Source organism: Dasypus novemcinctus, chromosome 5 (assembly GCF_030445035.2).
Source record: "Dasypus novemcinctus isolate mDasNov1 chromosome 5, mDasNov1.1.hap2, whole genome shotgun sequence".
Lineage (NCBI taxonomy): Eukaryota > Metazoa > Chordata > Mammalia > Cingulata > Dasypodidae > Dasypus > Dasypus novemcinctus.
In genome coordinates, this window is record NC_080677.1 from 28,912,740 (window position 1) to 28,939,947 (window position 27,208).

At 45.9% G+C, this 27,208-nt stretch overlaps 1 protein-coding gene and 1 long non-coding RNA gene across 3 annotated transcripts in view; one reads left to right on the forward strand and one right to left on the reverse strand.

Annotated features, from left to right (window-relative positions):
• Positions 1–27,208, forward strand: part of NOD1 (nucleotide binding oligomerization domain containing 1) — a 107,153-nt gene that overhangs the window by 53,605 nt on the left and 26,340 nt on the right. Inside the window, exons 3-11 of one of the 2 annotated variants that reach the window (XM_004453199.5) lie at positions 2,443–2,744; positions 3,785–3,959; positions 6,486–8,310; positions 10,900–10,983; positions 12,781–12,864; positions 13,644–13,727; positions 15,790–15,873; positions 16,723–16,806; positions 22,629–22,712. In XM_004453199.5, the coding sequence (XP_004453256.2) occupies positions 2,544–2,744; positions 3,785–3,959; positions 6,486–8,310; positions 10,900–10,983; positions 12,781–12,864; positions 13,644–13,727; positions 15,790–15,873; positions 16,723–16,806; positions 22,629–22,712 (2,705 nt within the window). In that variant the 5' untranslated portion in view covers positions 2,443–2,543. The remainder of the gene's footprint in view (positions 1–2,442; positions 2,745–3,784; positions 3,960–6,485; positions 8,311–10,899; positions 10,984–12,780; positions 12,865–13,643; positions 13,728–15,789; positions 15,874–16,722; positions 16,807–22,628; positions 22,713–27,208) is intronic. The other variant, XM_023587292.3, reaches the window with a different exon arrangement.
• The window catches only part of LOC139439018 (uncharacterized), a 31,179-nt gene continuing 13,801 nt past the window's right edge, over positions 9,831–27,208 (reverse strand). Inside the window, exons 2-3 of the long non-coding RNA XR_011648794.1 lie at positions 12,860–13,644; positions 9,831–10,066 (exon numbers count right to left, since the gene is read on the reverse strand). This is a non-coding gene — a long non-coding RNA (uncharacterized lncRNA). The remainder of the gene's footprint in view (positions 10,067–12,859; positions 13,645–27,208) is intronic.

A 27,208-nucleotide genomic window follows, 5' to 3' on the forward strand; every position in this document is an offset into this window, starting at 1 on the left:
TTGCTTCCTTACAGCATTTTAGTTGCCCCTACAAGATACTTGTGCATGCAGGGCAAGTTTCAGGATGGAGAACCTGTGACAAATGCCCTGGTTCAGACTTTCAGGCTGCCACCAGACAGACTGATAGAAGCACACATGCACACTGGTGTGTATGTGAGCGTTACTCTGTTCCTTCTGTAATCAGACCCAGGGCTCTGTACTGCGAGCATGGCTCCCTGCGCCCCCAGTGAGGAGCAGGTGAGAGAAGGACCAGCAAGGGTGTCATGAGAGTTCATTACTGTTTTTAAGTTGCTTTTTTCTTGATTCATTTCTCACCCAGTTACTACAGCCTTTTAATACTTTTCTCAAGCTCTGAGAAAAGATGGTTCTGCCCATTTTTTCTTGTTGTTTCAAACTTCTGTGAGGGGATGGAACCCTAGAGCATATCACTGTGTGATCATGGTGATGTCCCTCTCTCAAATGCTTTTGTGAAAAAACAGGCCTCACCTCTAGAACTTTTTCAGCTGTACTATTTACCTGGGTTATATTAATATTGGTTTATTTCAAGTACATTTATTTTTCTGCTACTTTCTATTTATTGCAAGTAGTATTTTTTTCTCTTTACAATGATGATAGAAAATTTCCTTTTAATCTAATGTATTAGAGTTTTAAAATAAAGTGAATTTAAAGCAAAAAACTAAGTAACTAATGTATAGATGTTTAGGTGGGACTCAAAAACCCTCAGCTCCCTCGTCCCGAAAAAGTGTCTCAGGTGCCTGAATGCCTGACATTGGGAGAACACTGCTATAGGAAGAATGTATGGAGAATACTCATAGATGCTAGAGTTCTGAACTTAAAAATTTTCTGGTCTTCAACTTCATCCATCTATTCATTCTTCATTCAATACAATAAAATTTTTTTAAAACTTTTTTCCCTTTGATTTTTCAGGGTCCATAAAGAATTTTGAGATCGAAGGTTTAAGGAAGTATTTTGTTTTAAAATATTCTGATTTATTTCCTAGAATAATGCCAGAAATTTAAAAGTGTATTATTAAGCACTAGTTTAAATGTAGTTTCATCAACTGGTATCTTTTAAGGAAACCACTTTTCTAATACCATGGTACTTAAAGGTGACTTTGAAATTGACCAAAATAAATAATTCCTAATTAGCATCTAATAGATTAGCATAGGATTAGTGGAATATTTTCATTCCTTTAAATTCTTTCAGGTAAGCATCAGTTACTTGCCCTTCTCCTGCTTGGAATGTCAAACTGCACTGTTGGCTTCTCAATCATTTAGGTTAAAAAAGGAAAGTTACTGTGTGAGTTCCAGCTGAGAATCTCTGTAAGGCATGTAGTGTGTTGGCAATTTGACAAGTATAAAAAAATTAAGTGAAAGTATGTGAAAGAGCAGGAGATTCATGCCTGACTTGGTGGAATAAATTTGGGAACCACCAGACTTAAATTTTAACAGACTTGGGCTTATAAACATCTAATGATAAAACGGTCTATGGACATTTTTTTGAGCTGAACAGAAGAAATTAGGAAGCTGTCTTTCTGGAATGTGTGGGTTTTTCTACCTTAGATGAAGGACTGATTGGCCAGTTCATAGTCTTTTCACTTCTGGAATTTTGATCTACTTACACATGCCTGGAGAAGAAGCAATGGAAGGCTCTTTTCTTACTGGTTTAGTTGCAAGAAAGCAAGTCAGTGCAATGCTGGGATAATTCAGATGAACCCATGTGTTTTTTTTTTTAATACCCAAATAAAGTGGTTGGGCCCCTGTCCTGCCTGGGTGGGAAGGGCAGCACATGCATGAGGTTTTCAAGATTTTCCAGGAGATGGCTTCAGTCGTCTACCACTCTGAGCTCACGTGCCAATTCTCCATTTTTCCTCCTGCCCCTTTGCCCTCCCTTTGTCCCATGTCCCTCTACACATTGCCATGTTTCTCGTCCAGTCCCCCAGGTTGTTGTATATGACAGATATTGCCGAGGGTGTGACGAGAGTGGGGGTTGGAGGAGGGCTGCGACATAACCCAGGACAGGTGATAACGTCTGGGAGATCAGGTTCCTTGGCTCTTGGTGGCTTCCTCTGCAGGCATTTTTTTTCTTTTTGGCTCAGACTTTTTCTGCCTAGCAACCCCCACATTTCCTCTGCTCCAAATCCTGGGCCCCTTTTGGAGAATGTGAAAACCTTCAGTCCTGTAACCTTATTACATAAAGCAATATAACTTTGTGTCTCCATCCCAGTATAGGATCTTGGCATGCTTTTGCCTTTTCAAATAAAAAAATTTTTTTTTCTCAACAAAAGGGTTGGCTACCTTTGGTCCCCTCAAGCAATGTAACCAGCAAGCAGAAGCAATTAAATTAGAATTTTCGCTTTAATACATCTCAGATAAAAGAGAAATCCCAGGAGCACTGCGGGTTGGGCCTTTGTTTTCAGGGTGATTTCCTTTGTCTTCCCAGGGGCTGCGCTGAGGGGCCCTGGGTGCTGATTGCCCCTCCACCAGGAAGACAGATGCCACTGAAGATGAACCAGGGCGACGGAAGTGCTCACTACTTCAACCATGGAAGAGCTGGCCCACAGTGAGATGGAAATAATCCCGTCAGAGCCACACTTGCACATTAAATTGCTGAAAATCCACCGGGAACTTCTGGTCACTCACATTCGTAACACACAGTGTCTGGTGGACAATTTGCTGAAGAATGACTACTTTTCAGCCGAGGATGCCGAGATCGTGTGTGCCTGCCCCACCCAGCCGGACAAGGTACTCGGCCAAGCCCGGACGCTGGCAGTGTCGACTAGCCAGACGGGGTTCTCCGTCTTCACCCGAGTGAAGAGCTTTGGGAGTTTAGTACACTGGGCAGCATTTCACTTGGGGGTCCCTGGAGAACATAAATGCCTGAGCTGTTGGCTTATTCTGTAGTTACTGTATCTTTTGCTTCTGTGTTTACATGCTAAAGTAAACTCTTCTGGCACAGCTCCAACTTCTGTGTGTGTTGACTCTCAAACAACGAGCGTGACACACTAGCCGTAATGTCCCTTCAGTGTTTTTAAATTCTGGAGAACTGCTCGTTAGCTGGTAAAACTCAGAATGGGCATTGCCCCAGATTCAGTAATGACGACATCCTAAACCGGGGCCACTTGAAGAATTTTCTACATTCCGCTGGTGGGAAGACTTAATCAACTTTAGTGTCACTTTCGCTTTGTACCATCTTCTGAAAAATATGATTGGCGAGACCAAAAAGTCCATCTTGGTAAGAGGAATAACAGAGGCCGTTTATCATGTCATCCCGGTGGAGCTCAGAATAGGTGAGGGGGTTTTCTGGGGAAGCCCAATAGCACACTCATGCGCTTTGTTCTCCTCTTTCGATTTTTTCCTGCAGTTTTTAATGACAAAAAAGTTTCTTATAAGCGTGTAACACATGGGGACCCATAATCCCCTTGCTGTGTGGCCCAGCCCCCCCACCTCACGATCCCCACGGGCGCCTTCCTCTTCACGTTCATTCCTGGACACTAAGTTAAGAGGGAATCTCACGGGTGGACCATGGCTCGAGTAGGGAGCCTTGCCTTTTTGTTTTTAGGCTCGTGGAAGACTCTGCTTCCTTGGAGTTGGGTGGTTTGATTTCTTACCAAGGTGGTCGGTTGGCCCATTTCGCAGTTTCTAGGCCTCCAACATGGTGACCCTCACACCAGCTGGGCGGAGGGCCAAGGAATGGGCAGGAGCTCCAAGGTCTGCTGTGTGCATCTAGCGGGGCCTTTCCAGGAGCAGCGTGACCCTAATGCCAGCTTGTGTGTCCCTGCCAGGTCCGGAAAATTCTGGACCTGGTCCAGAGCAAGGGCGAGGAGGTGTCTGAGTTCTTCCTCCACGTGCTCCAGCAGCTCGAAGACGCATACGTGGACCTGGGGCCGTGGCTGTTGGAAATTGGCTTCTCACCTTCCCAGCTCATTCGGAGCAAAGCTGTGGTCAACACGGACCCAGGTACATCAGCCCCGGGAGTGCCCCGTGCCGGCTGGCCCTGCGGCTTGGGAATGTTGTCCAGGCTGCAATATTGAGGCCCCGCAGGGCATGAGAGCTTGGCCCCCCACCAGGCTTGTGGTCCAGGAAGCAGGCAGGAGGCTCTGTTTTCAATTTGGAAGGGGAGAGCTGGGCGGCATCTCCCAAGTGCAGCCCAGGTGACTGCGATTGAACCAGCCGTGCATAGCTGTCTGGTTTAGGGCCCGTGGCAGTGTGGGAGTGGCCTCCATTCTGACCTCTTGCTTACTTCCTACTCTGAGACATGCAAAAAGTTTTAATAGTTGCAGAAATTGATGGTCGTAGTTTTTTTCCTTTTAAAAATCTTTCAGGGTTTGATTCTAGGCAAAGTATTTGTCTATCACCCCTAGGTCCCAGTTCTTATTTCCAAAGCAGCATGGACACCCATTAATTGAGGAGTTCAACAAGTATTTATGGGGCAACCGCCGTGCGCCAAGGCACTGTGCTGGATGCCAGACCCCGGGCTCAGGGAGCTCAGAGTGGAATGCAGGAGACCAGCCTTCCTTTTATGACCACCAGATGTGGGACTGCACATGGCGATCAGCGCAGCAGAGGCCAGGACCGGGCGCCGTGAGAATATGTTCTCAGGACCGTGATCCGGTCTGGGGGGCCGGGAAGTCTTCTTTTCCATCTTTTGTTCTTTCCACATTGACACAGTTGTTGGCAACTTACCAGCCCTAAGGCCCCAAACTCTGGTTTTTAAAGAATCCAGTTTGACCTTGAAAACAGAAGCAAAGGGCAGTGTCACAGAAAATCAGGTGTATGTTTCGGGTGAGCAAGGCCACTGGCAGTCTCAGGACCCAGCTTCTGTGGAGAGGCACAGAGGGCACTTGAGATGCCTGCCAGACTCTGCCAGCTTCTTTTTTTTTCTTTCCCTAGGAGTATATTAGCCAGAGAGGTGCTGATACAAAGTACCAGAAACCTGTTGACTTTTATAAAGGGTATTTATTTGAGGTAAAAGCTTATACTTACAAGGCACTAAAGAGTCCAATTCAAGAGGTACTTTCTCACCCAAGTCAGTTGCCACATGTTGAAACAAGATGGCGGGCAGTCTCTGCCTGGTCTCCCTTCCTTCTTCTTCTTAAGGCTCTGTGGGCCCAGCTTCTTCCGATTTCAGCTGTAGGCTGGCACAGGGCTCGTCTCTCTTCCTAGGGCCACAGGATCAAACTTCTCTCCTCTTCCATATCATGACAAAGTTCTCTCCTCTGGCATCTGTGAAGCTCTTTCTCTTTTCTCATGTATCTTTTTCTTTGTCTTCTTGAGTGTCTGTTTATATCATCCCACCAAGGGCACAGGGACTTAACCCTTGCTGATGTGGTAGATTCAAAGCCCCAATCTTGACATAATTTAATCAAAGACATCTTAGCTGAATCTAATACAGTCCAAGGGGATTACTTACACCCAGTGAAATAGACCAGTTTACAAACATAATCCTTCTTTTTTGGAATTCATAAAAATAACATCAAACTATACAAGGTACTGGGCTTTGAAGCTGGGACCTCGTACATGAGAAGGAGGCACTCAACCACTGAGTGACACGCGCGCTCCCCCTTTGCCAGCTTCTGACCCTTAGCACAGCCTCCTCCCTGCCTCACCGCGTTCGCTTCCCCCACGAAAATGGAAATACTCCCCTGGGGACTAGTTCTTCCAAAAGACTTCACTGCTGGTTCCTCTAAGTAGCTAGCTATTCTAACAGTTGTTAAAGTGCAATTCATTTTACAAGAAGCCAGAAGCAGAAGACTATAAATTATGATTCCTTTTATATGAAAAGTCTTGAAAAGGCAAGTTTAGAGTCAGAAAGCAGATCAGTGGTTGCACAGGGCCAGCGTTGGGAGTGAGGACTGACTGCAGATGGGCTCGAGGGAGTTTTAGGGGGATGGCGGAAGTGTTCTAAAATTGGGTTGTGCTGATGTTTATGTAACTTTGTAAGTGTACTAAATGCTTAAAATGGGTGAATTATGGTATGTAAATTATGCCTCAACAAAGCTATAGAAATAGAATTCACTTTAAAAATTTTAAACAGGCAGCCAAGTTGGACTAAGTCGATAGGAAAGGGTTATAGATGAACGTCTGGAAATGTGCCTGTGGGTCCAGTTTTTATCCATTGAATTACAATTGAAATCCAAAGCTATTTTTAAGGAATTTACGGAACACCCTTCTGTGTTCTATGAGCCCTCTCCCTCGGCCTCAGGCCGGCTTGCTGAGAGGCGCTGCCCAAACCCATCCCCCCTGGGGCTGCTGCCACCTGGCGGGCGAGACCTCAGGTCTGGCAGAGGGAGAAGCCCGAGGACGCTCGGATCCTGGAAGCAGGCTCTTGGAGCTTCTGCACCTAAGGGGTTGTGGCCCTCGTCCTTGGGGTTCAGGCAGTGACCTTCTCGGGGACCCCTGTGTGCTGCCGTTTCCGCCTCTCTCTCACCCTGGCCCCTCTCTCTCCTTCCTGGACCCCCGTGCCCATCCCCGCTCTCCCTCCAGTGAGCAGGTACACGCAGAAACTGCGTCATCAGCTGGGCCAGGACACCAAGTTCGTGGTGTGCTACTCGCAGAAGGAGGAGCAGCTGCTGGAGGAGACGTACATGGACACCGTCATGGAGCTGGTTGGCTTCGCCAACGAGGGCCTGGGCCGCCTGGGCAGCCTGGCTTCCCTCCTGGACCACAGCACGGGCGTCCTCAACGAGCAGGGCGAGACCGTCTTCATCTTCGGCGACGCGGGCGTGGGCAAGTCCATGCTGCTGCAGCGGCTGCAGAGCCTCTGGGCCACGGGGCAGCTGGACGCGGGCGTCAAGTTCTTCTTCCACTTCCGCTGCCGCACGTTCAGCTGCTTCCGGGAGGACGCGGCGCTGTGCCTGCAGGACCTGCTCTTCAAGCACTACTGCTACCCGGAGCAGGAGCCCGCCGAGGTGTTCGCCTTCCTGCTGCGCTTCCCCCACACGGCCCTCTTCACCTTCGACGGCCTGGACGAGCTGCACTCGGACTTCGACCTGAGTGGTGCGCCCGACAGCTGCTCGCCCCTGGAGCCCGCGCACCCGCTCGTCCTGCTGGCGAGCCTGCTCAGCGGGAAGCTGCTCAAGGGGGCCCGCAAGCTGCTCACGGCCCGCACGGGCCTCGAGATCCCGCGCCAGCTCCTGCGCAAGAAGGTGCTGCTGCGCGGCTTCTCCCCCGGCCACCTGCAGGCCTACGCTGGGAGGATGTTCCCCGACCCGGCGCTGCGCCGCCGCGTGCTCGACCAGCTGGAAGCCAACCCCAACCTCTGCGGCCTGTGCACCGTGCCCCTCTTCTGCTGGATCATCTTCCGGTGCTTCCAGCACTTCCGCACCGCCTTCGACGGCGCTCCCGAGCTGCCCGCCTGCTCGGTGACGCTGACCGACATCTTCCTGCTGGTCACCGAGGTCCACCTGGACAGGACGCAGCCCACGAGCCTGGTGCAGCGCAACGCTCGGAGCCAGGCGGAGACGCTGCGCGCGGGCCGGGACGCGCTGCGCTCGCTGGGGCGGGTGGCCCACGGGGGCATGGAGAAGAGCCTCTTTGTCTTCAGCCAGGAGGAGGTGCAGGCCTCCGAGGTGCAGGAGGGAGACCTGCAGCTGGGCTTCCTGCGGACCGTGCCGGAGCTGGCCCCCGGTGGGGACCGGCAGTCCTATGAGTTTTTCCACGTCACCCTCCAGGCCTTCTTCACCGCCCTGTTCCTCGTGGTGGACGACAGGGTGGGCCTGCCAGAGCTGCTCAGGTTCTTCCAGGAGTGGGCGCCCCCTGGGGAGGCGGCAGCGGGGTCCTGCTACCCCCGCTTCCTCCCCTTCCGGTGCCTGGGGGGCAGCGGCCTGGCGGGGGAGGACCCCTTCAAGAACAAGGATCACTTCCAGTTCACCAACCTCTTCCTGTGTGGGCTGTTGTCCAAAGCCAGACAGAAACTCCTGCAGCACCTGGTGCCCAAGGCGGCCCTGAGGCGGAAGCGCAAGGCCCTGTGGGCGCACCTGTTTGCCAGCCTGCGCACCCACCTGAAGAACCTGCCCCGGGTTCAGTCCGGGGGCTTCAGCCAGGTGCAGGCCATGCCCACCTTCATCTGGATGCTGCGCTGCATCTATGAGACGCAGAGCAAGGAGGTGGGGCAGCTGGCGGCCAGGGGCATCTGTGCCAACTACCTCAAGCTGACCTACTGCAACGCCTACTCGGCCGACTGCAGTGCCCTCTCCTTCGTCCTGCACCACTTCCGCAAGCGGCTGGCCCTCGACCTGGACAACAACAATCTCAGCGACTACGGCGTGCGGGAACTGCAGCCGTGCTTCAGCTGCCTCACTGTTATCAGGTGGGGCTGCTGTGCTGGGGGCGGCGCAGGGGCGGGAGACGAGGCTCAGGGATGCCAGGACTGGCGCGGTGGGTCAGGAGGCCCTGGAGCTCCCCTCCCTGGTCACTCACTGGTCTAGGAACATCCAGGCCTTCTCTCTTAGGATGGCAGAGGGCAAGGGGCAAAGCTTTGAAGGTCAGGTCGCCCTGGGTCAGTGCCTGCTGGATACCCTTGAACAAGCTTCTCAACCTCTCTGAGCTTCTGTGGCCTCACCTGAGAAAAGCTGGTAAGGGTCCTGGTGATTGCAGTCACAGAGCCAACATTCATGAGAATAGGTGAAGTGCGTTGCAAATCCCACCTCATTTAATCCTCTAAACCACCCTTGAAGGTTGGTATTATCATGCCCATTTTTGCCAATGAGGAAACAGGCACAGAGACGTTAATAACTTGCTCAGGGTCCCACAGCTGGGTGAGGGGGAGCCAGAATGCATAAAATGCCTGCCCTTTAAGATTAACTTGGGCTGCCAGGGGTCTCAGCACAGAATGCCGACCCCGGCTGCTTTTCCTGGTTGACGGCTAGTGTTTCCTGTGTAAAGTGGAACTTGTAAAGCTCTACTGGGGTGTAAATTCTCCATTCTCGTGCTCTTGTGAAGAACAGCGAAAATCTGGAGCTGAAGCTCAGGTCTGCTCTGAGTGTAGATTGTGTGGGGAAGTAGAAGTGGATTCTCTGCTCTCTCTGCAGCCTCAGGCCGTCTAACCCAGGGCCGTCCTCTGCCCATCCCAGAGATTCTGCATCAGTGAGGTGGCCCTACCCCACCCAGCTGTGCCCACGTGAGCTTTTCCTGCACACCAGCAAATGAAGTAGCAGCTCCCCGAAAGCAGAAGACGGGGACACCCAGGAAGCGTTTCCAGCTCCCTGACACGTGGGCTAGGATTAGTTTTGGTTGAGAGAGAGAAAACTTCAGTGGCTTAAGAGGGTTGCAGATGTGTCACTCTCTCATGCAGAAGTCTGGGGGTAGGCAGTTAGGGCTGGTATGGCACCCCGGTTCCCAGCAGCCCGGGCATCCTTCTGCCTTGCTGCTCGGCCATCCTCTCTCCCTAGCTTCCACCTCTTGGTCCAACAGAGGGGCTCAGATTCCAACCATCTAATATACCTTCCAGCCACCATAAGAAGGAAGGGCAGCAAAGGGCGCACCCCATTCTTTTACAAAGTCTTTTCAGTAATTGCTAATGGTGCTTCTACTTAGATTTCACTGGACAGAACTGAGGCACATGTACCCAGGTAAAGCACAGGGGCTTCTCTTTATCTCTGAAAAAGCATAGATCCTGAGAGCGACCAGTAGGTTCTGCCACCCCGCATTGGCAGTGCCCTGGCCATAGACTGTGCACAAACTATGCCCCAGCACCAAACTTGGCTCCACGCGGGGAGGGGCCCAGCGTGTCTCACCTGATCATTTTGGTGTGGCCTAAAAAGCAAGCCTTTACACATCCAGCTTTTACTTATTGCAGAGGTCAACAAACTAGAGCCCACGATAGGTGTTTATAAAGTTTTATTGGAACGCAGCTACACATTTGTTCTCGTATTTGACCGCTTCATACTAGAGTTGAATTGTTGCAGCAGAGACCACATGGCTTGCAAGACCTAAAATGTTTACCCTCTGGCCCTTTTTGAAAAAAAATTAGCCACTCCTGGTGTATTTCCTCCCCTTTTCCTGGAGCTTCACCTCATCCTTCACTCCTGTCCATTCCTGAGCCTCCTTCTTTCCTTCAGCCCCACCTAATGAAGGAATGGAAGATTGAGACAATCAGGGTAGTTTATTATGGCGACTACATGGTAATAAAAAAGTATTCCCCATTTTAGCCATGTCAGAATATCCTGCTAATAAAGGGATTTGCTAGAGAAATTCCGGTATGAGGCAGCCCCTTATCCAGGGTATATTCACAATCCTGAAGGCCCTCTTTCCCTGCCCTTCCCTCTATGTCTGGCCTACCCAAATGGCTTTTGCATTAAGGAGCAGGGAGTATAGTTGCCAAGATCTCCCTTTCCTAGTTGTGCCTCTAGTTGCTTCTCCGTCACTGTTTGCACTTTTCCCACACAGCAGCACCACTTGAGCAGAACACCCAGCCTTTTCAACTGGCAAGTCAGCTTCAGCCCCTATGTTTCTGGATGGGGATGCAGTTGGCATTTTGGGATACAGGTCTTATGGGGACTGTCTTGTACATGGTAGGACACCTGACAAAAACAAGATGACAGGGTGTTCCCTCTCCCAGTGTGACCACTAAAAAGCAGCTCCCACATTTCCAGGCACCATGGCCCACCCACAGGTAGCGAGTCTGGCTGACACACAGCTCATATGCAAATGCAGGCACGTTCCCCACGCGGACCCGGTGCCTTGTGCTGGGCCGGGGGCTTGCTGTGGCCCTGCTGATGGACTGGTGCTGGGTGGGCCAGGCTTTTGGGCTAGACGGCCGAGGCTACCACTGTGCTCCCAGTAGTGTTTATCACTGAAAAATGCCAGGCCTGTAAGCCTCTGGGTCCTTGTGGAATGCATGCTCCTTCAGAATGAGCAGCTGCCCTGGTTTTTAGCTTTCTTTCCTGTTTTGTTTCAGACTCAGTGTAAACCAGATCACTGACAATGGGGTAAAGGTGCTACATGAAGAGCTGACCAAATACAAAATTCTGACGTATTTGGGGTATGTATTTCTCAAGAACACTGGGCCAACAGCACAGTGACAATAGGGAGTGGCAGCAGTGGCGTCACATGGCCCAGGGTCCTGGGAGGAGTGCTGGACTGGGAGGTAGGAGTCCTGGGTGCTGCCCTGGGCTTGGCCAGTAGCTGTGGGTTAGAACAAGTCACAATACCTCGCTGAGCCTCAGACTCCTCACTTGCAAAAGTGGGATCAGAAGATAGGCAAGTAATGTTTGAATGGGAGAACACATGGGGATATGTTTTAAAAATTGTTAAAGCACAATGTTCATGTATTAGATTTTTTTAGGAGGTATGCAGGATTGAACTCAGGACTTGTACATGAGAAGCAGGCACTCGACCACTCCTTCTGTTTAGATTTTATTACTGTGGATCCAGAATATCTCATTCAGAACACTTGGGGCCAGACATGAAACGGAGTTCAGGGTTTTTTGGATATTGGAAGGAAAGATGGCATATCCTATACCTACGGTGTAGGCCCAGTGGGATCTAGGATGGTACCCCATTTTCAAATACTTGACTATTTCTGCAGCAAAATGTATGAAAATGCCAGCGAAGCAGATAAAGCCCATATATAGCTCCACTTCAGCTGCCAAAGAGTTTTTTTATAAGACTGATTTCCAAGCCTTTGGGATTTTGGAGTTTGAGATAACTAAGTGTGGACCATTATACCCAGCCCCATGGCCACTCTTCACCGGGCAAGCTGGAGCTAGTCATTTACCTTCTTCGGGCTCCAGTTCCCTTAGCTGTGAATGAAGACGTTGAAGCAAATTCCAGGTCTCCTTTCAGCTCTAGTATTTTGTGTGACTTGAATGTCAAAACGACAGTTTAGTTACTACTTTCAGCTTCTTTTTGCCCTATTGTGGAATTGGTATCATGTGGTAAATGACTAAAAGGTAGACACGGAAAAGGTTCCAGTATTCAGAGAGAAAGTGTTCCCCTCAAGGTGCTGATTATAACCTGAAGCTAGTAATACCCATCCCTTACCACAGAGTGAGCACTTCTGTGCCTGGGCTTTTCAATATCTGACATAAATCTTAAAACAGTACTGTTAAGAAGCTGTCAGGGAGCTGTAATTATTACTCCTATATTACAGATGGAGAAACTGAGGCACAGAGCAGTTAAGCAACTTGTTCAAAGTCATAAGGTTGGGGAGAGTGGTGGAGCTGGCGTTTGAGCCCAGGCTGTGAGACTTGAAGCCCCAAACTCTGGCATCCGTGTGCTCTTTCTCTCTTTCCAGCTCAGACATTGGAAATCAATAGACAATGCCTACCCCCTTAAAAAATAAAAAAGAGTGTCATTAAAATGACATGGGGGGAAGCAGACCTGGCCCAATGGATAGGGCGTCCGTCTACCACACGGGAGGTCTGTGGTTCAAACCCCGGGCCTCCTTGACCCGTGTGGAGCTGGCCCACGTGCAGTGCTGATGCTCAAGGAGTGCCCTGCCACGCAGGGGTGTTCCCCCCTCCCCCTGCATAGGGGAGCCCCACGTGCAAGAAGTGCACCCCGTAAGGACAGCCACCCAGTGCGAAAGAAAGTGCAGCCTGCCCAGGAAGGGCACTGCACACACGGAGAGCTGACACAACAAGATGATGCAACAAAAAGAAACAGATTCCTGGTGCCTTCTGATAAGGATAGAAGCAGTCCCAGAAGAATACACACAGAGAGCAGACAACTGGGCCAGTGCAGGGGGCGGGGATGGAGAGAGAAATAAATACAAAATCTAAAAAAAAAATGACATGGGGAATCATATAAAGTTTTATGCCTGTGCTTTCTCTTGAAGCTTATACAACAACCAGATCACTGATGTTGGAGCTCAGTACGTTGCTAAAATCCTGGATGCGTGCAAAGGCCTTGCATACCTTAAGTAAGTTGAACTGGCTGGGGCAGGTTCTGCAGTAGCCTCTCCTTCCCATTTGCTTCTCTTGGTCACCCCTTCCATTATTCAGACAAAGACTAAATGTCACTTCAAATAGCTTTCACCACAAAGCCATCTTCTGCTTATCCCAAGGCCATGTTGGTCAAGTCAAAAAGAGACTCATAAGTGGAAGGAGAATGGGCCATATGGAGGAATTATGACCCGTGGGCAATGCTCTGAGTTTGGAAGGACCACGTGTCATTGGTGGGGGATGGCTTGGCATTTTGATGTCATTAACTGTTGACAGGAAGAAAGGCCATAATTACCACTGTCTCTGGAGTACAAGGGAAAAGGGTCTTTGGACTTCTAAGAGGAGTTTGATCCTCTGCCCTGTCATAGAAATGCCCTGCAAAGGGTGACAGAGTGTCCAGGCTTGGAACCCCAGGGGTCTACCCTTATGAGGAGAGCACACACCTTGACCATTTGCAGTTCAAGAGGGAAAGTGCCTGACCTGCTTGTGGAAGTGAGTCCTGTGGGGAAACCCCAGGAGGGCTTGGGTCCCTGTTTCTCCAGAAATTGTAGACCATCTTCGGGAGAGGTGCCCTGGCTGGCTCTCCTCAGGGCTTCAGGTCCTTCCTGAGAGGAAGCCCAGGCATTGCTGATATGGTTCATTTAATGGACCAGAGTCCTGGGGGCGCCAGGAGGGGCTCTTGTGCTGGGAAGAGGGTGGCTGGACCTTGGAGTCCCCTCACAGACTGAGGCAGATCTGTCCACGACTCCCTCTGCAGACTAGGAAAAAACAAAATAACGAGTGAAGGAGGGAAGTGTCTCGCCCTGGCTGTGAAGAATAGCAAATCAATCTTTGAAGTTGGGTGAGTAGACGCACACACACGTACGTGAGTATAATACAACCTGCTTTATGGACATTGGATCCTGCTGATCTTTTTGTACCTAAATACATCAAAAGGACTGTTGATTCAAGCTGTGGGAAAGTGGCTGCAGAGAGCTTTCAGTATGATGTCCTAGGAGGGCCCACTGGTTCTACACGGGAAGATTTGTGGGAAGTCCTGGGATTGATTACAACTTGAATCGCATAGGCTTTTATTTAAATCTCAAAAATCAGTATTATCTCCATTAGTACATAGAGGGAATTATTCTAGTCCTGTGGGGTAGAGTGAAGAGAGAATTTCTACTCCTAAGTTTCCCCATGAAGATACTAAGACTGATGTATTTTCTGGAGACTTTTTAAATAAAAAAAAAGAATAATTTTTATAATAAATTTATATTTTAATAATTTTAATCTGATTATAAAAGTAACACAGTTTTATTTGGAAACTATGAGGAATCTGAAAAATAAAATAAAAATCACCTTGTCAGAAATATTGTTAACATTTATCTCTCTCCTTTTGTACTGTTTTTTTTTTTCATATATTAAAGGTTATGTACAGAATTTTATCCTACCCTTTCCACTTAATTTTGTGGCATGAGTAGTTTTCCACATCACTAAAATGTGATACTACTCAATTCTATAGTACACATACTTTTTAAGCAAAACCCTTTGGAAACCGTCCTCTTAGTCAGTCCTCACTGAGGGGTTGGCAGGCCATCTCTGCAGGTCTCAGGCAGGTGACAGCTTGGGGAGAGCTGCTGGGACGGCTGTGGTTGTGCTGTGAGTGAGCCAGGCAGACTGGCTTTGTTTATGTAGTCAGTTCCGCCTCATATTAGGCAGAGCTGACACTTTTTACGGACCACGCACTGTTCTAAGTGCTCTTTTAATCCTCATAACTCTATGAGGGAATACTTTCACTGTCCCCATTTTACATGAGGAGATTGAAACCCAAGAGGCAACATAAATTTGCCCAATGTCATAGAGGTCACAGATGGCAGAGCCAAGACCTGAATCCAGCAGTCTCACTCTGGAGCCCAGTGTCGTACTGTGCAGATCCCCATTTTAGCCAGATCCTCTCTGATTATCTGCTTTGGGGGAGAGAGCAAGGCTTCATCATTGCAACTTTCCACCAAGACTGAAACAATCGGCAGAGCATAGTTTGGTAATGTCCTCTTCACATAAAAGGAACGTTGCTGAGAGGGTTCTGAATGTATTTTCTTATCTTTGCTACATGAAATACTGACCAACTTGAAGAATGTGTGACTCCCCTTGTAGAGTTGTACAGATTGTGGGGAGTCTAGCACCTGCATGGGACCTTCTTTAATTTGGGAACTTTCTCTCAGCCAATGACATTCAGGAGTTTTTCTGGGACAGACATGAACTTAACTCTCTGAGGGGTAGCTCTCTGAAAGCCCAGGAGTGAGTCTCAGTCTCTAATTGTTCACAGCATTTCTACTTCTTTTTTTTTTTTTATTTTTTATTATTTTTTCAAAAAAAGATACCATGGATCAAATAAAATGTTACTTTAACAAATGTAAGAGGTTCCCATATACCCCACTTACCACACTCCCCACTCCTCCCACATTGACAACTTCTTTCATTACTGTGGTACATTCATTGCATTTGATGAGTACATTTTGGAGCACTGCTACACAGCATGGATTATAGTTTATGTTGTAGTTTACACTCTCTCCCGGTCCATTCAGTGGGTTGTGGCAGGATATATAGTGTCCTGCATCTGTCCCTGCAGTATCACTGAGGAAAACTCCAAGTCCTGAATATGCCCTAATAGCACACTTCCTTTTCCCTCTCCCTGCTCTCAGCAACTCCTGTGACCACTGTCTCCACATCAATGATATAATTTCTTCCATTGCTAGAGTCACAGTGTTTCTGTTGCAGAATACCAGCAAGTCCAAGGCCACAGGTCCAGCAACAGAGCAAAAACACGTCTTGAAGTAGTCAGGCTGTGGCCTCTGGCAGAAGATAAGGCTTGAGAGCTGTATTGGTTTTTTGGAGGAACTTTCATTGTCTTCCTCTGCCCTCAGGATGTGGGGCAACAAAATCGGTGACGAAGGAGCAAAGGCTTTCGCAGAGGCCCTGAGGAACCACCCCAGTTTGACCAACCTGAGGTAACTGCTGCCTTCCAGCTAGCTGTCTCCAGGAGGGTTCTGGAGCCCCATCGTTCTGTGGTTTGCCAGTGAGGACTGCGGGGAAGAGGGTGACTGGCTTTCCTAATGCGGGAAGTTTTGTGTCTGTGTTTTTTCTTTTTCTTAACTTTCAACGATTGACACGCAAGAAGTATAAAACAGTAAGTACATTAGTCGTTAAGTGTTCAGCTCACTGAATTTAGATATGTTCATAGCAAGGTAATCACCATCCAGATGAAGACATAGCGTGTTTCCAGCTCCCCAGCGGTCTCCCCATGCCCTTTAATGGGAGGGGGGACTCAAATTCAGATAAAACTGGAAAGGGACACTCGCCGATAGATTCCCACCCCTTCCTCATTCTTAGGATGGTGCTGGCACAGATCCCATTAGCTCTGGTGTCTCCCTTTGCCGTGTCCCTCCTGCCATTGAAAGAAAATCCAAGAGGGTGGGAGGAAGAGCTGGGTTCCTTCTTTATGAGAAGAAACTCCTCCACATCTTACAGACGGGCACCTTGAAGATGTCAGCCAACTGAAGCAGTGCTCGCCAGGCCTCTTGAGCCTCCAGCCCTTTGCTAATGTAAAAAGCTGCCCAGCAGAGACCGATCAACAGTTATGTGACAGGTCTTGTCGAGGCTCCATTTCCTGCAGTCCTGGGCCTGTCCTGAGTGTGGCCTCTGAAGCAGCAAAGCTCGGGCAGCTGCTCAAATGGCCTAACACCTCTGCCTCCTACTCGAGTCAGCCTGGGCAGGGGACACGTGCAGGCAGCCCTCCAAATGGGAAAGCTGAATGGAGAAATGTCTCTAATAATTCACCGCAGGTGTTTCTTTTCCAGTCTTGCGTTCAATGGCATCTCCACAGAAGGAGGAAAGAGCCTTGCACGGGCCCTGCATTGGAATGCGTCCCTGAGAATATTCTGGTAATGGCCAGCGTCATTTTGAAGGGTTGGGTCTTAGGAATTATTCCAGGGGCTGCACACAGCCTGGAATCATACCTAAAAGGCTGCCTATCATTTGGAAAGGTTGTAGTTAGGCCTTTCCTCCAAGTTAGGGGGATATTTTAATTTCCTTCTAGGAAAGAAAATGTAAGTATACCTTGTTTTATTGTGCTTTGCTTCATTGTACCTCAGAATTTTTTACAAATTGAAGGTTTGTGGCAACCGTGATAAGTCTTCAGCACCATTTTTGCAATAACATGTGCTTGCTTCACATCTGTGTGTCACATTTTGGTAGTTCTTGCAATATTTCAAACTTTTTCATTATTAGATGTTACTGCTGTGATTGTTTTGGGGCACCACGAGCCATACCCACATAAGATTGCAAACTTGTAAATGTGTGTGTTCTGACTGCTTCGCCAACAGCCATTCCCATCTTGCTCTTTTCTTGAGCCTCCTTTTTCTGAGACTCAACAATATTGAAATTGGCCGATTAATGATCCTCTAATGGCTTCTAAGTATTCAAGTGAAGGAGGAGTCCTGTGTCTGTCACTTCAAATTTAAAGCTAGTTGGGAAGCGAATTTGGGTCAACTGATAGAGCATCCACCTACCATACGGGAAGTCCAGCGTTCAAACCCAGGGCCTCCTGACCCATGTGGTGAGCTGGCCCACATGCAGAGCTGCCTTGCACAAGGAGTGCCGTGCCGCTCGGGGGTGTCCCCCACATAGGGGAGCCCCGCGCAAGGAGTGCGTCTCACAAGGAGAGCCACTCCACGTGAAAAAACTGCAGCCTGCCTAGGCGTGGCCCCACACACACGGAGAGCTGACGCAGCAAGATGACGCAACAGAAAGAGACACAGATTCCCAGTGCCGCTGACAAGAATGCAAGCGGACACAGAAGAATACACAGCAAATGGACACAGAGAGCAGACAACGGGGGGGGGGGGGGATAAAAAATAAATCTTTAAAAAAAATAATAAATAAAAGCTAGATGTGATGAAGCTTAGTGTCTCGAGAAGCCAAGACAGGCCGAAAGCTGGGCCTCCTGCCCCAAATAGCCAAGTTGTGAATGCAAAGGAAAAGTTCTTGAAGGAAGTTAAAAGTGCTACTCCAGGGAACACATGAATGATAAAGTGAAACAGGCTTATTGCTTATGGGGGGAGGGAGGGAGGTTAGTGGTCTGAATAGATGCTCAAACCAGCCACAACATTCCCTTAAGCCAAAGCCTAATCCAGAGCAAGGCCTTAACTAACTATCTTCAATTCTATGAAGGCTGAGACATGAGGAGGAAAACTTTGAAGCTTACAGAGGTTGGTTTGCGAGGTTTACAGAAGGAAGCTGTCTCCATAACATAAAAGTGCAAGGTGCAGCCACAAGTGCTGATGTAGAAGCTGTAGCAAGTTACCCGGAAGATCTAGCTAAGATAACTGATGACTACCCTAAACCACAAATGTTCAATGTAGATGAATCAGCCTTTGACTGGAAGATGATGCCGTCTCGGACTTTCATGGCTAGAGAGGAATCAGTGAATGCCTGGCTTCAGAGCTTCAAAGGACAGGCAGGAATTCCATTCTTGTTGGGAGCTAATTCATCTGGTGACTTTTTAAGTTGAAGCCAACACTCATTTACCATTCTGAAAATCCCAAGGCCCCTAAGAATTATGCTAAATCTACTCTGCCTATGCTTTGTAAATGGGACAACAAAACCTGGACAACACATCTGTTTACAACATGTTTTACTGAATATTTTAAGCCCCCTGTTGAGACCTGTTCAGAAAATAAAATTCCTTTCAAAATACTACTGCTCACTGATAATGCACCTGGCTACCCAGCAGTTCTGATAGAGATGGACAGAGGTTAGTGTTGTTTCCATGCCTGCTGACAAAACATCCATTCTGCAGCCTATGGATCATGGAGTCATTTCAACTTTCAGTCTTATTATTGAAGAAATACATTTCATAAGGCTATAGCTGCCATAGATAGTATTTCCTCTGGTTGGTATGGGCAGAGTCAATGGAAAACCTTTGTAAAGGATTCATTAAAAACATTCACGGGAGGAGGCGAAAATATCAGCATTAATAGGAGTTTGGAAGAATTTGATTCCAGCCCTCATGGATGGTTTGGGAGGGGCTCAAGTCTGCAGTGGAGGAAGTCCCTGCAGATGGGGAGAACTGGAATTAGAAGGGAAGCCTGTAGATGAGGCTGAATTACTGCAATCATGATAAAAAGTTGAATAGAGAAGGAGTTAATGGTGTCTTGAGATGGAACTACTCCTGGGGAAGATGCTGTGAACATGGTTGAGATGACAACAAAGGATTTCGAATAGTACATCAACTTAGTTGATAAAGCAGTGGCAGGGTTTGAGAAGTTTGACTCCAATTTTGAAAGAAGAGCTACAGGGGGTAAAATGCTATCAAACAGCATAGCATTCCACAGAAAATTCTTTGATGAAGGAAGGGCTAAACATCTCTCTTGTCTTATGTTAAGGAATTGCCACAGCCACCCCAGTCTTCAGCAACCACCACCCTGATCGGTCAGCAGCTGCCAACATCAAGGCGAGACCTCCACCAGCAAAGAGATTACGACTCACTGAACGCTTAGGCGCTGGTCAGCATTTTAGGAGTAAAATATTTTAAAATTAAGATATGTGCATTGTTTTTTAGATATAATAAACATTTAATAGGTTATAGTATAGTGTAAACATAACTTTTATACACTAGGAAACCAAAAATAGCATGTGACTCAATTTATTGCAATATTTGCTTTATTGCGGCGGTCTGGAATGGAACCCCCAGGATCTCTGAGGCGTGCCCGTAACCATTTCCAGAAACACCAACAGGTACAGAAGGGAGAAGTGTGTCCCAGGAGCATGGGTTACGGACGTTAAGGTTGTTCCCTGGGCCTCAGGAAAACAAAAAAAGGCTGGTATTCTGTCAGGAGGAATCTGGGAACATTCTCAGATACGCCTTGCGGAAACCAACCTTCATGCGCTCGGCTCAGCGTTTTCTGCCTTGCCCTCTTCAAGTGCCCTCCTCCCCCCAGCCCCTCCTTTCCCAGGTGTCCCTGTCAGGATCCAGCTCACCTCCACCTCGGGAAGCCCAGGCCTCCCTCCCTCCTCGCATCCCGGGGGCCCTGACGGCTATACTGCTCCTTGACAGTGCCTTTTTTGGTTCTTACTTGTTTCATGTTTTCTAGGCTTTTATTTTATGTATTCATTTTCTGTTTCCTTGACTGTGACATAAATTCCTTAGGGGCAAGGAAATCGTATTATTGCATGTCTCTGTATCCTCCACTCCTAGCTCAGTGCTCACTAACTCACTTGCCGAGTTCGTTTCTGAAAATAATGGAAATGTCATCTTCATGAAAGTTCTGATATCAGACCTGCTGGGCAGGAATTTTTAATTATTTTTACCTCAAAAAAGTTCTTTAGCATTTTCAAAAGTAATATTTGCTTTTGTAAAAAAAAAAACACAAAAAGCAAAAACACTGAAATCTGAAAAGTAAGAAATAAAAGTATCACCTTCATCGTTTTCCAGAGAAAATATTTTTATAGTCTTTTTTTCTATGACTATTCAAAAATAGACCCTTTTCTTACAAAGTCGAATATAAACAGAATTTAGAAAGTGGCTTGAAAAAAGACCATGTATTGTACATACTCTCCCTGTCCCTTTCCACCAGCGCCTCGGTCTCGGTGCTGCTCACTTCTAGTCCTCTTTGCTCTGGGGCTGCCCCTGTGCATGTAGGCCCCTGGTCTCCACCTGGTTGATGCCAGTAGCACCCTTCCTTCCCTGGCTGTGACGACCAGAAATTGCCAAATGTCCCCTGGGGGTCAGAGTCACCCCAGTTGAGAACCATGGCTTCAAGTGAATAACAGTAACGGTAACACCCGTGCACCAGTCCAAACAGTTTACGCCAACTCACTCACTCCCACACCTGCCCTTTAGGGTCTTTACTATTACTGTGCACATTTCCATATGAGAAAACCTCAGCCCAGAGGTGTGAAATCACTGGGCTGAAGTCACCTGCTAGTAAGTGACACCCACGGGGGTGGGCAGGCCCCAGAGCCCTGTGACAGCCTGCCTCGCTCTTACACCACCTCATTCCCTCTGCCGGCTGCTCAGGGCTCCACTGCATGTATGCTAACGATCTGGCCAGTCGCCTCGATTGATTGATATTTAATTTTGTTAAATTTTCCCATTATGACAGATAATACTGCAATGTATAAATCCTTGTGTATAATCTTTGCATACTGTAGGGTAAATTTCTGGGCATATAATTGTAGGCTCAAAGTGTAACACATTTAAAATTTGGATAAACACTACCAAATTCTCTTCAAGGATTGATTTTTTTAAGTGTTCTTTCTATTCCATTCGTCTTATCATACTTTCATCCACTGGCCCAATGGGCTTCTACTCTATGTATACCCAGGAGCTTCTAATCCTCTGTTCTTTATACAGAACACATCTGGTTCTTTTTTTTTTTTTTTTTAAATTTCCCCCCCGCCCCCAGTTGTCTGTTCTCGGTGTCTATTTGCTGCGTCTTGTTTCTTTGTCCGCTTCTGTTGTCGTCAGCGGCACGGGAAGTGTGGGCGGCGCCATTCCTGGGCAGGCTGCACTTTCTTTTCGCACTGGGCGGCTCTCCTTACAGGTGCACTCCTTGCACGTGGGGCTTCCCTACGCGGGGGACACCCTTGCGTGGCAGGGCACTCCTTGCGCGCATCAGCACTGCGCATGGCCAGCTCCAAACGGGTCAAGGAGGCCCGGGGTTTGAACCGTGGACCTCCCATGTGGTAGACGGACGCCGTAACCACTGGGCCAAGTCTGTTTCCCCACATCTGGTTTTAAGAATAGTTGAGAGACTCCTAAACTTTCAATCACTAAATTTGCTTTCTTCCTATCTGGCCTCAGAGCAAAGCACTCAATACATTTTCACATGCAGTCTTTTTTTTTTTTTTTTAAGATTTATTATTTATTTATCTCCCCATCCACCTCCCCCCCATTGTCTGCTCTCTGTGTCCATTTGCTGTGTGTTCTTCTGTGACCACTTCTATCCTTATCAGTGGCATGGGAATCTGTGTTTCTTTTTGTTGCATCATCTTGTTGTAACAGCTGTGTGTGCAGTGCCATTCTTGGGCAGGCTCAACTTTCTTTCATGCTGGGTGGCTCTCCTAATGGGATACACTCCTTGCACATGGGGCTCCTCTACATGGGGGACACCCCTGCGTGGCATGGCACTCGTTGCGCGCATCCAGCACTGCGCATGGGCCAGCTCCACATGGGGCAAGGAGGCCTGGGGTTTGAACCACGGATCTCCCATGTGGTAGGCAGATGCCCTATCCATTGGGCCAAGTCTGCTTCCCCACATGCAGTCTTTATACGACTGATTTGGATAATAAATTTTAGCGGGTGTTCAGGTTTGTTGGGGGCTGGAGGATAAAAGAGAAGCAAGTTTTGTAAGGATTTGTGGGGGCTGGAGACATGAGAAGCAGGCACTGGCCCCTCGTTTTCTGTGGGCACCCATCTTCAGTGAAATCTGAGGGCCCAGCCAGAATGGGACAAATGTGTGACTCCAGTGCATGCAGTGGGGCTAAAGAAATAGGAGCTTGGGTATAGGATTTGCACTGGAAACCAATCACCATTTTTCAACTGTGAGTCTAGGCTTGGAACCTGGCTGTTTGCTGGCTTCTCTGCAAGTGAGCAACAGCATAAGCTAGAGACACCTAGGCTTGGGATCCTGCTTCTATGAATTCATTAACAAATGTGTGCCAGGTAGGACTTGCCTGAGTTAAATACTTCCTTTCTTTTTAGGCTGACCCAAAATGAACTCAACGATGAAGTGGCAGAGAGCATGGCAGAAATGTTGAAAGTCAACCAGACTTTGAAACATTTGTGGTAACTTAGAAATAAAGTTTTTTTGAGATAAAATTCATAAACCAAAAAGTTCACCTTTTTAAGTGGACAATTCAGTGGATTTTAATATATTCACAATGCTACCACTATTTAATTTCAGAACATTTTTATCACCCCAGAAAGAAACCTTGTACTCATTTGCAGCCTCATTTCCCCTTTCTCCAACTCCTGATGTACTTTCTTTTTCTATGGATTTGTTTATCCTGGACGTTTCATAACCCTACCATGTATGTGGTGGCCTTTTGTGTCTTGTTTCTTTTATTTAGAATGATGTTTTCAAGGTTCATCAATGTTGTAGTATGTATCAGTACATTCTGAGTAATATTCCATTGTATGTATATACCTTTACATTTTGTTTATCCGTTCATTAGTTGACAGACAATTGTTTTTACTTCTGAGCTATTTTGAATAATGCTTGCCATATACATTCATGTCCTCGTTTTTGTGTAGACATGTTTTAATTTCTCTTGGGTAAATAACTAGGAGTAGGATGGCTAGGTCACACAGTAATTTTATGTTTAATTTTTTGGGCAACTACCAAACTGTTTTCTAAAGTGGCTGTAACATTTCTAATTCACACCAGCAATATGTGAGTGTTGCAGTTTATTCACATCCTGGTCAATACTTGTTATTATTTGTTGTTTTGATTCTAGCCATCTAACTGGAATGGAGTGGTATCTCATTGTGTTTTGATTTGCATTTCCCTAGTGACCAGTGGTGTTGAGCATTTTTTCATGTTTATTGGCTATTTATTCATCTTCTTTGGAGAAGAATATTTTGCCCATTTTAGAATTGAGTTATCTATCTTTTATTGTTTACTTGTAAGAATTCTATATATATTCTGCATAATAGAACCTTACTGTATATATGATATATAAATATTTCCTCCTATTTTCTTTTTTGTCTTATTTACTAAAACATTTATTAAGCACCTCTATGCCAAACATAATGTTAAAATACAAACAAGATTTCGTTCTGGCTTTTAAACAGACCCCAGCATAATCCGGAGGAAATCATCCTTTATTTTCTTAGTCATTACCTACTAATAAATAGCAGAGAAGCAGAATGCAGGTATAGCCCACCCTCCATTTTCCAGTAAAGGAAAGGTGTGTTTTTCTTTTTGTTTAAGTGAAAACTTAAAGTCGAAAGGCTCTTACTCTTTTTCCATTATACACAGTAGACTGCTTTCCAAATATAAGGTAATGAATACTTTTAATTCTTTCAACTCCTTCCTTGCACAGTGCATAGTTTTAATTTTTAAATTTATATATTCTTTCTAAGTAAAGGAGGTACAGATTTATAGGAAAATCATGCAGAAAATACAGAGTTTGTATATACTCTCCCCCAACATTATAAGTATACATTAGTGTGGTACCTTTGTTATAACCGAAGATAGAATGTTATTATATTTATACTATTAGCTATACCCATAGTTTACGTAAGAGTTCAACATTTATATACAGTCCAGTTTTTCATAAAATTTGTATTCTAATAACATGTATACAACCTAAAATTTCCTTTAACCACATTCAAATATATAATTCAGTGTTTTTATTTATACTTAAAATGTTGCATTGCCATCACCATCACCCATTACCGAAAGTTTTCCATCACTCCAAACAGAAACTCTGCACCAATTAAGCATAACCTCCCTATACCCTGCTCCCACTGAAGCCCTTGGTAACCTGTATTTTAGTTTCTGACTCTCTGAATTTGCTTACTTTAATTAATTAATTTTTTGTCACTGAGATAATACAATATTTGTCCTATTGTATCTGACTTATTTCACTCAATATGATGTCCTCAAGATTCATCCATGTTGTAGCATGTATCAGAAAGTCATTCCTTCTTACAGCTGAATAACATAGCATTGTACAAATGAACCACATTTTGACATCCATTCACCTGTTGATGAGACACTTGAGTAGCTGCCATCTTTTGGAAATTGTAAATAATGCTGCCTTGAACATTGATATGCAAATATCTGTTTAAGTCCCTGCTTTTGATTCTTTTGGGGATATACCTACAAGTAGGATTACTAGGGCATATGGTAATTCTATACTTAACTTTCTGTGGAATCATCAAACTATTTCCTACAGCAGTTGCACCATTTTGAATTCCCACCAGCAAATAAGTGTTTCTATTTTTCCGTATCTTCTCCAACACTTGTGTGTGTGTTTTTTTTAACCGTAGCCTTTCTAAAATGGGTGTGAAATTGTATCTCAGTGATTTTTTAAAAATTATTTTTAATAACAAAAGTTGTAGGTTTATAGAAAAGTCATGTAAAAATACCTCCTTATTGTGGATACTTTGCATTAGTTGGCATCCCTGCCACAATTGATGAAAAAATATCAAACAGAACTATTAACTATAGTCCAGAGTCCACACCAAGTGTACTTTTCCTCATATAACACCCTATTATTAACACCTTGTATTAGGATCATACATTTGTTATATTCATGAAAACCCTTCTTTTATAAAACCAATTTTATTGTTATATATTAATAAAGGATTCACAGTGTACAGTCAGTGGTATTTGGTATTATCACATAGTTGTGCATTCATCACTTCAACCATTATTATTAGAGCATTTTCCTTATTCCAATTATAATAGACAAAAAGTTCTACCCCTTAATAATCACCTCTCAATCTCTCTATGCTTCCCGTGCTTTACATAGCTGCTGTTGTTTCCATCTTTCTAATTTATTTGTATTTACATTTTGTATATATGGAGTCAAACAATATATTTTACCTTTTGTCTAGTTTCTTCATGAAAAGAACATTCTTTCTTATACTTGTAACCCCAGTCCATCATCCACAACAGGGTTCATTCAGTGTGTTACATGGTCTCATGTTTTATCTTCTAATTTTTATTTTAGTAATATACATGACCTACAACTTCACCTTTCAACCACATTCACATACATAATTCAATGGTGTTAATTACACTGGCAATAATGTGCTACCATCATCACCATCCATTTCCAAACTTTATGATCATATCATTATTATAAAATAATATTTGTTCTTTTGTATCTGCTTATTTCATTCAGTATTAAAGTCCTCATGGTTCATCCATGATGTTGCCTGCCTCAGGACTCCGCTGCATTTTACAGCTGAATAATACTCCATCATGCGGATATACATTTTGTTTATCCATTCATCAGTTGATGGACACTTGGGTTGCTTCCATCTTTTGGCTTTTGTGAATAATGCTACTGTGAACATTGGTGTGCAAGTATCTGTTCGAGTTCCTGTTTGCATCTTTTGGGTATATATCTAGTAATGGGATTGCTGGGTCATATGGTAATTCTGTACCTAGCTTCCTGAGGAATGCCAAACTGTCTTCCACAGCGTCATACCATTTTACCTCCCACCCTCAATGAATGATTGTTCCTATTTCTCCATATCATCTCCCACTTTTAATTTTTTTTAATAGCCAATCTAGTGGGTATGAAACTATATATTGTGGATTTTTTTGTTTGTTTTTTAGGAGGTACAAGATTGAACCCAGGACCTTGTACATGGGAAGCAGGCACTCAACCAGTGAGCTACATCCACTCCCCAATAAGAGATGGGTTTTTTGTTTGTTTTTAGGAGGTACTGGGAATCTAACTTTGGACCTTGTACATGGGAAGCAGGTGCTTAACCACTTGAACTACATCCACTTCCCACACACTGTGGTTTTGGTTTTTTTTTAAGATTTATTTTTTCTTATTTCTCTCCCCTCCCACCCACCACTCCTGGGCAGGCTATGCTTTTTTCACGCTGGGCAGCTCTTCTTATGGGCCACTCCTTGCGCATGGAGCTCCCCTACATAGGGGACAGCCCCACTTGGCATGGTACTCTTCGCGTGCATCAACGCTGCACGTGGGCCAGCTCACCACACAGGTTAGGAGGCCCTGGGTTTGAACCCTGGACCTCCTATGTGGTAGGGGGATGCTCTATCAGTTGAGCCAAATCCGCTTCCCATACACATTGTGGTTTTGATTTGCATTTCCCTAATATGGAGGATGTTGCACATCTTTTCATGTGCTTTTTAGCCATTTGTATAGCCTCTTTAGAGAAATGTTTACTCAAGCCTTTTGCCCATTTTTAAAATTGGGTTGTATATCTTTTTATTGTTGAGTTGTAGGTTTTCTTTATATATTCTGGATATTAAACCCTAGTCAGAGATGTGGTTTCCAAATATTTTCTCCTATAGGATGTCTTTTCACTCTTATAATAAAGTCCTTTGATATGCAAAAGTTTTGAATTTTGAGGAGGTCCCACTTATTTTATTTTTTCTTTTGTTACTGGTACTTTGGGTGTAAAGTCTAAGAAACCATTGCCTAACACAAGGTCTTAAAGATGCTTCCTTCCATTTTCTTCTAGGACTTTTATAGTCCTGGTTCTTATATTTAGGTCTTTGATCCATTTTGAGTTTGTTTATGTATATGGTGTGAGATACAGGAAAATTCTCTTTCATTCTTTTGCAT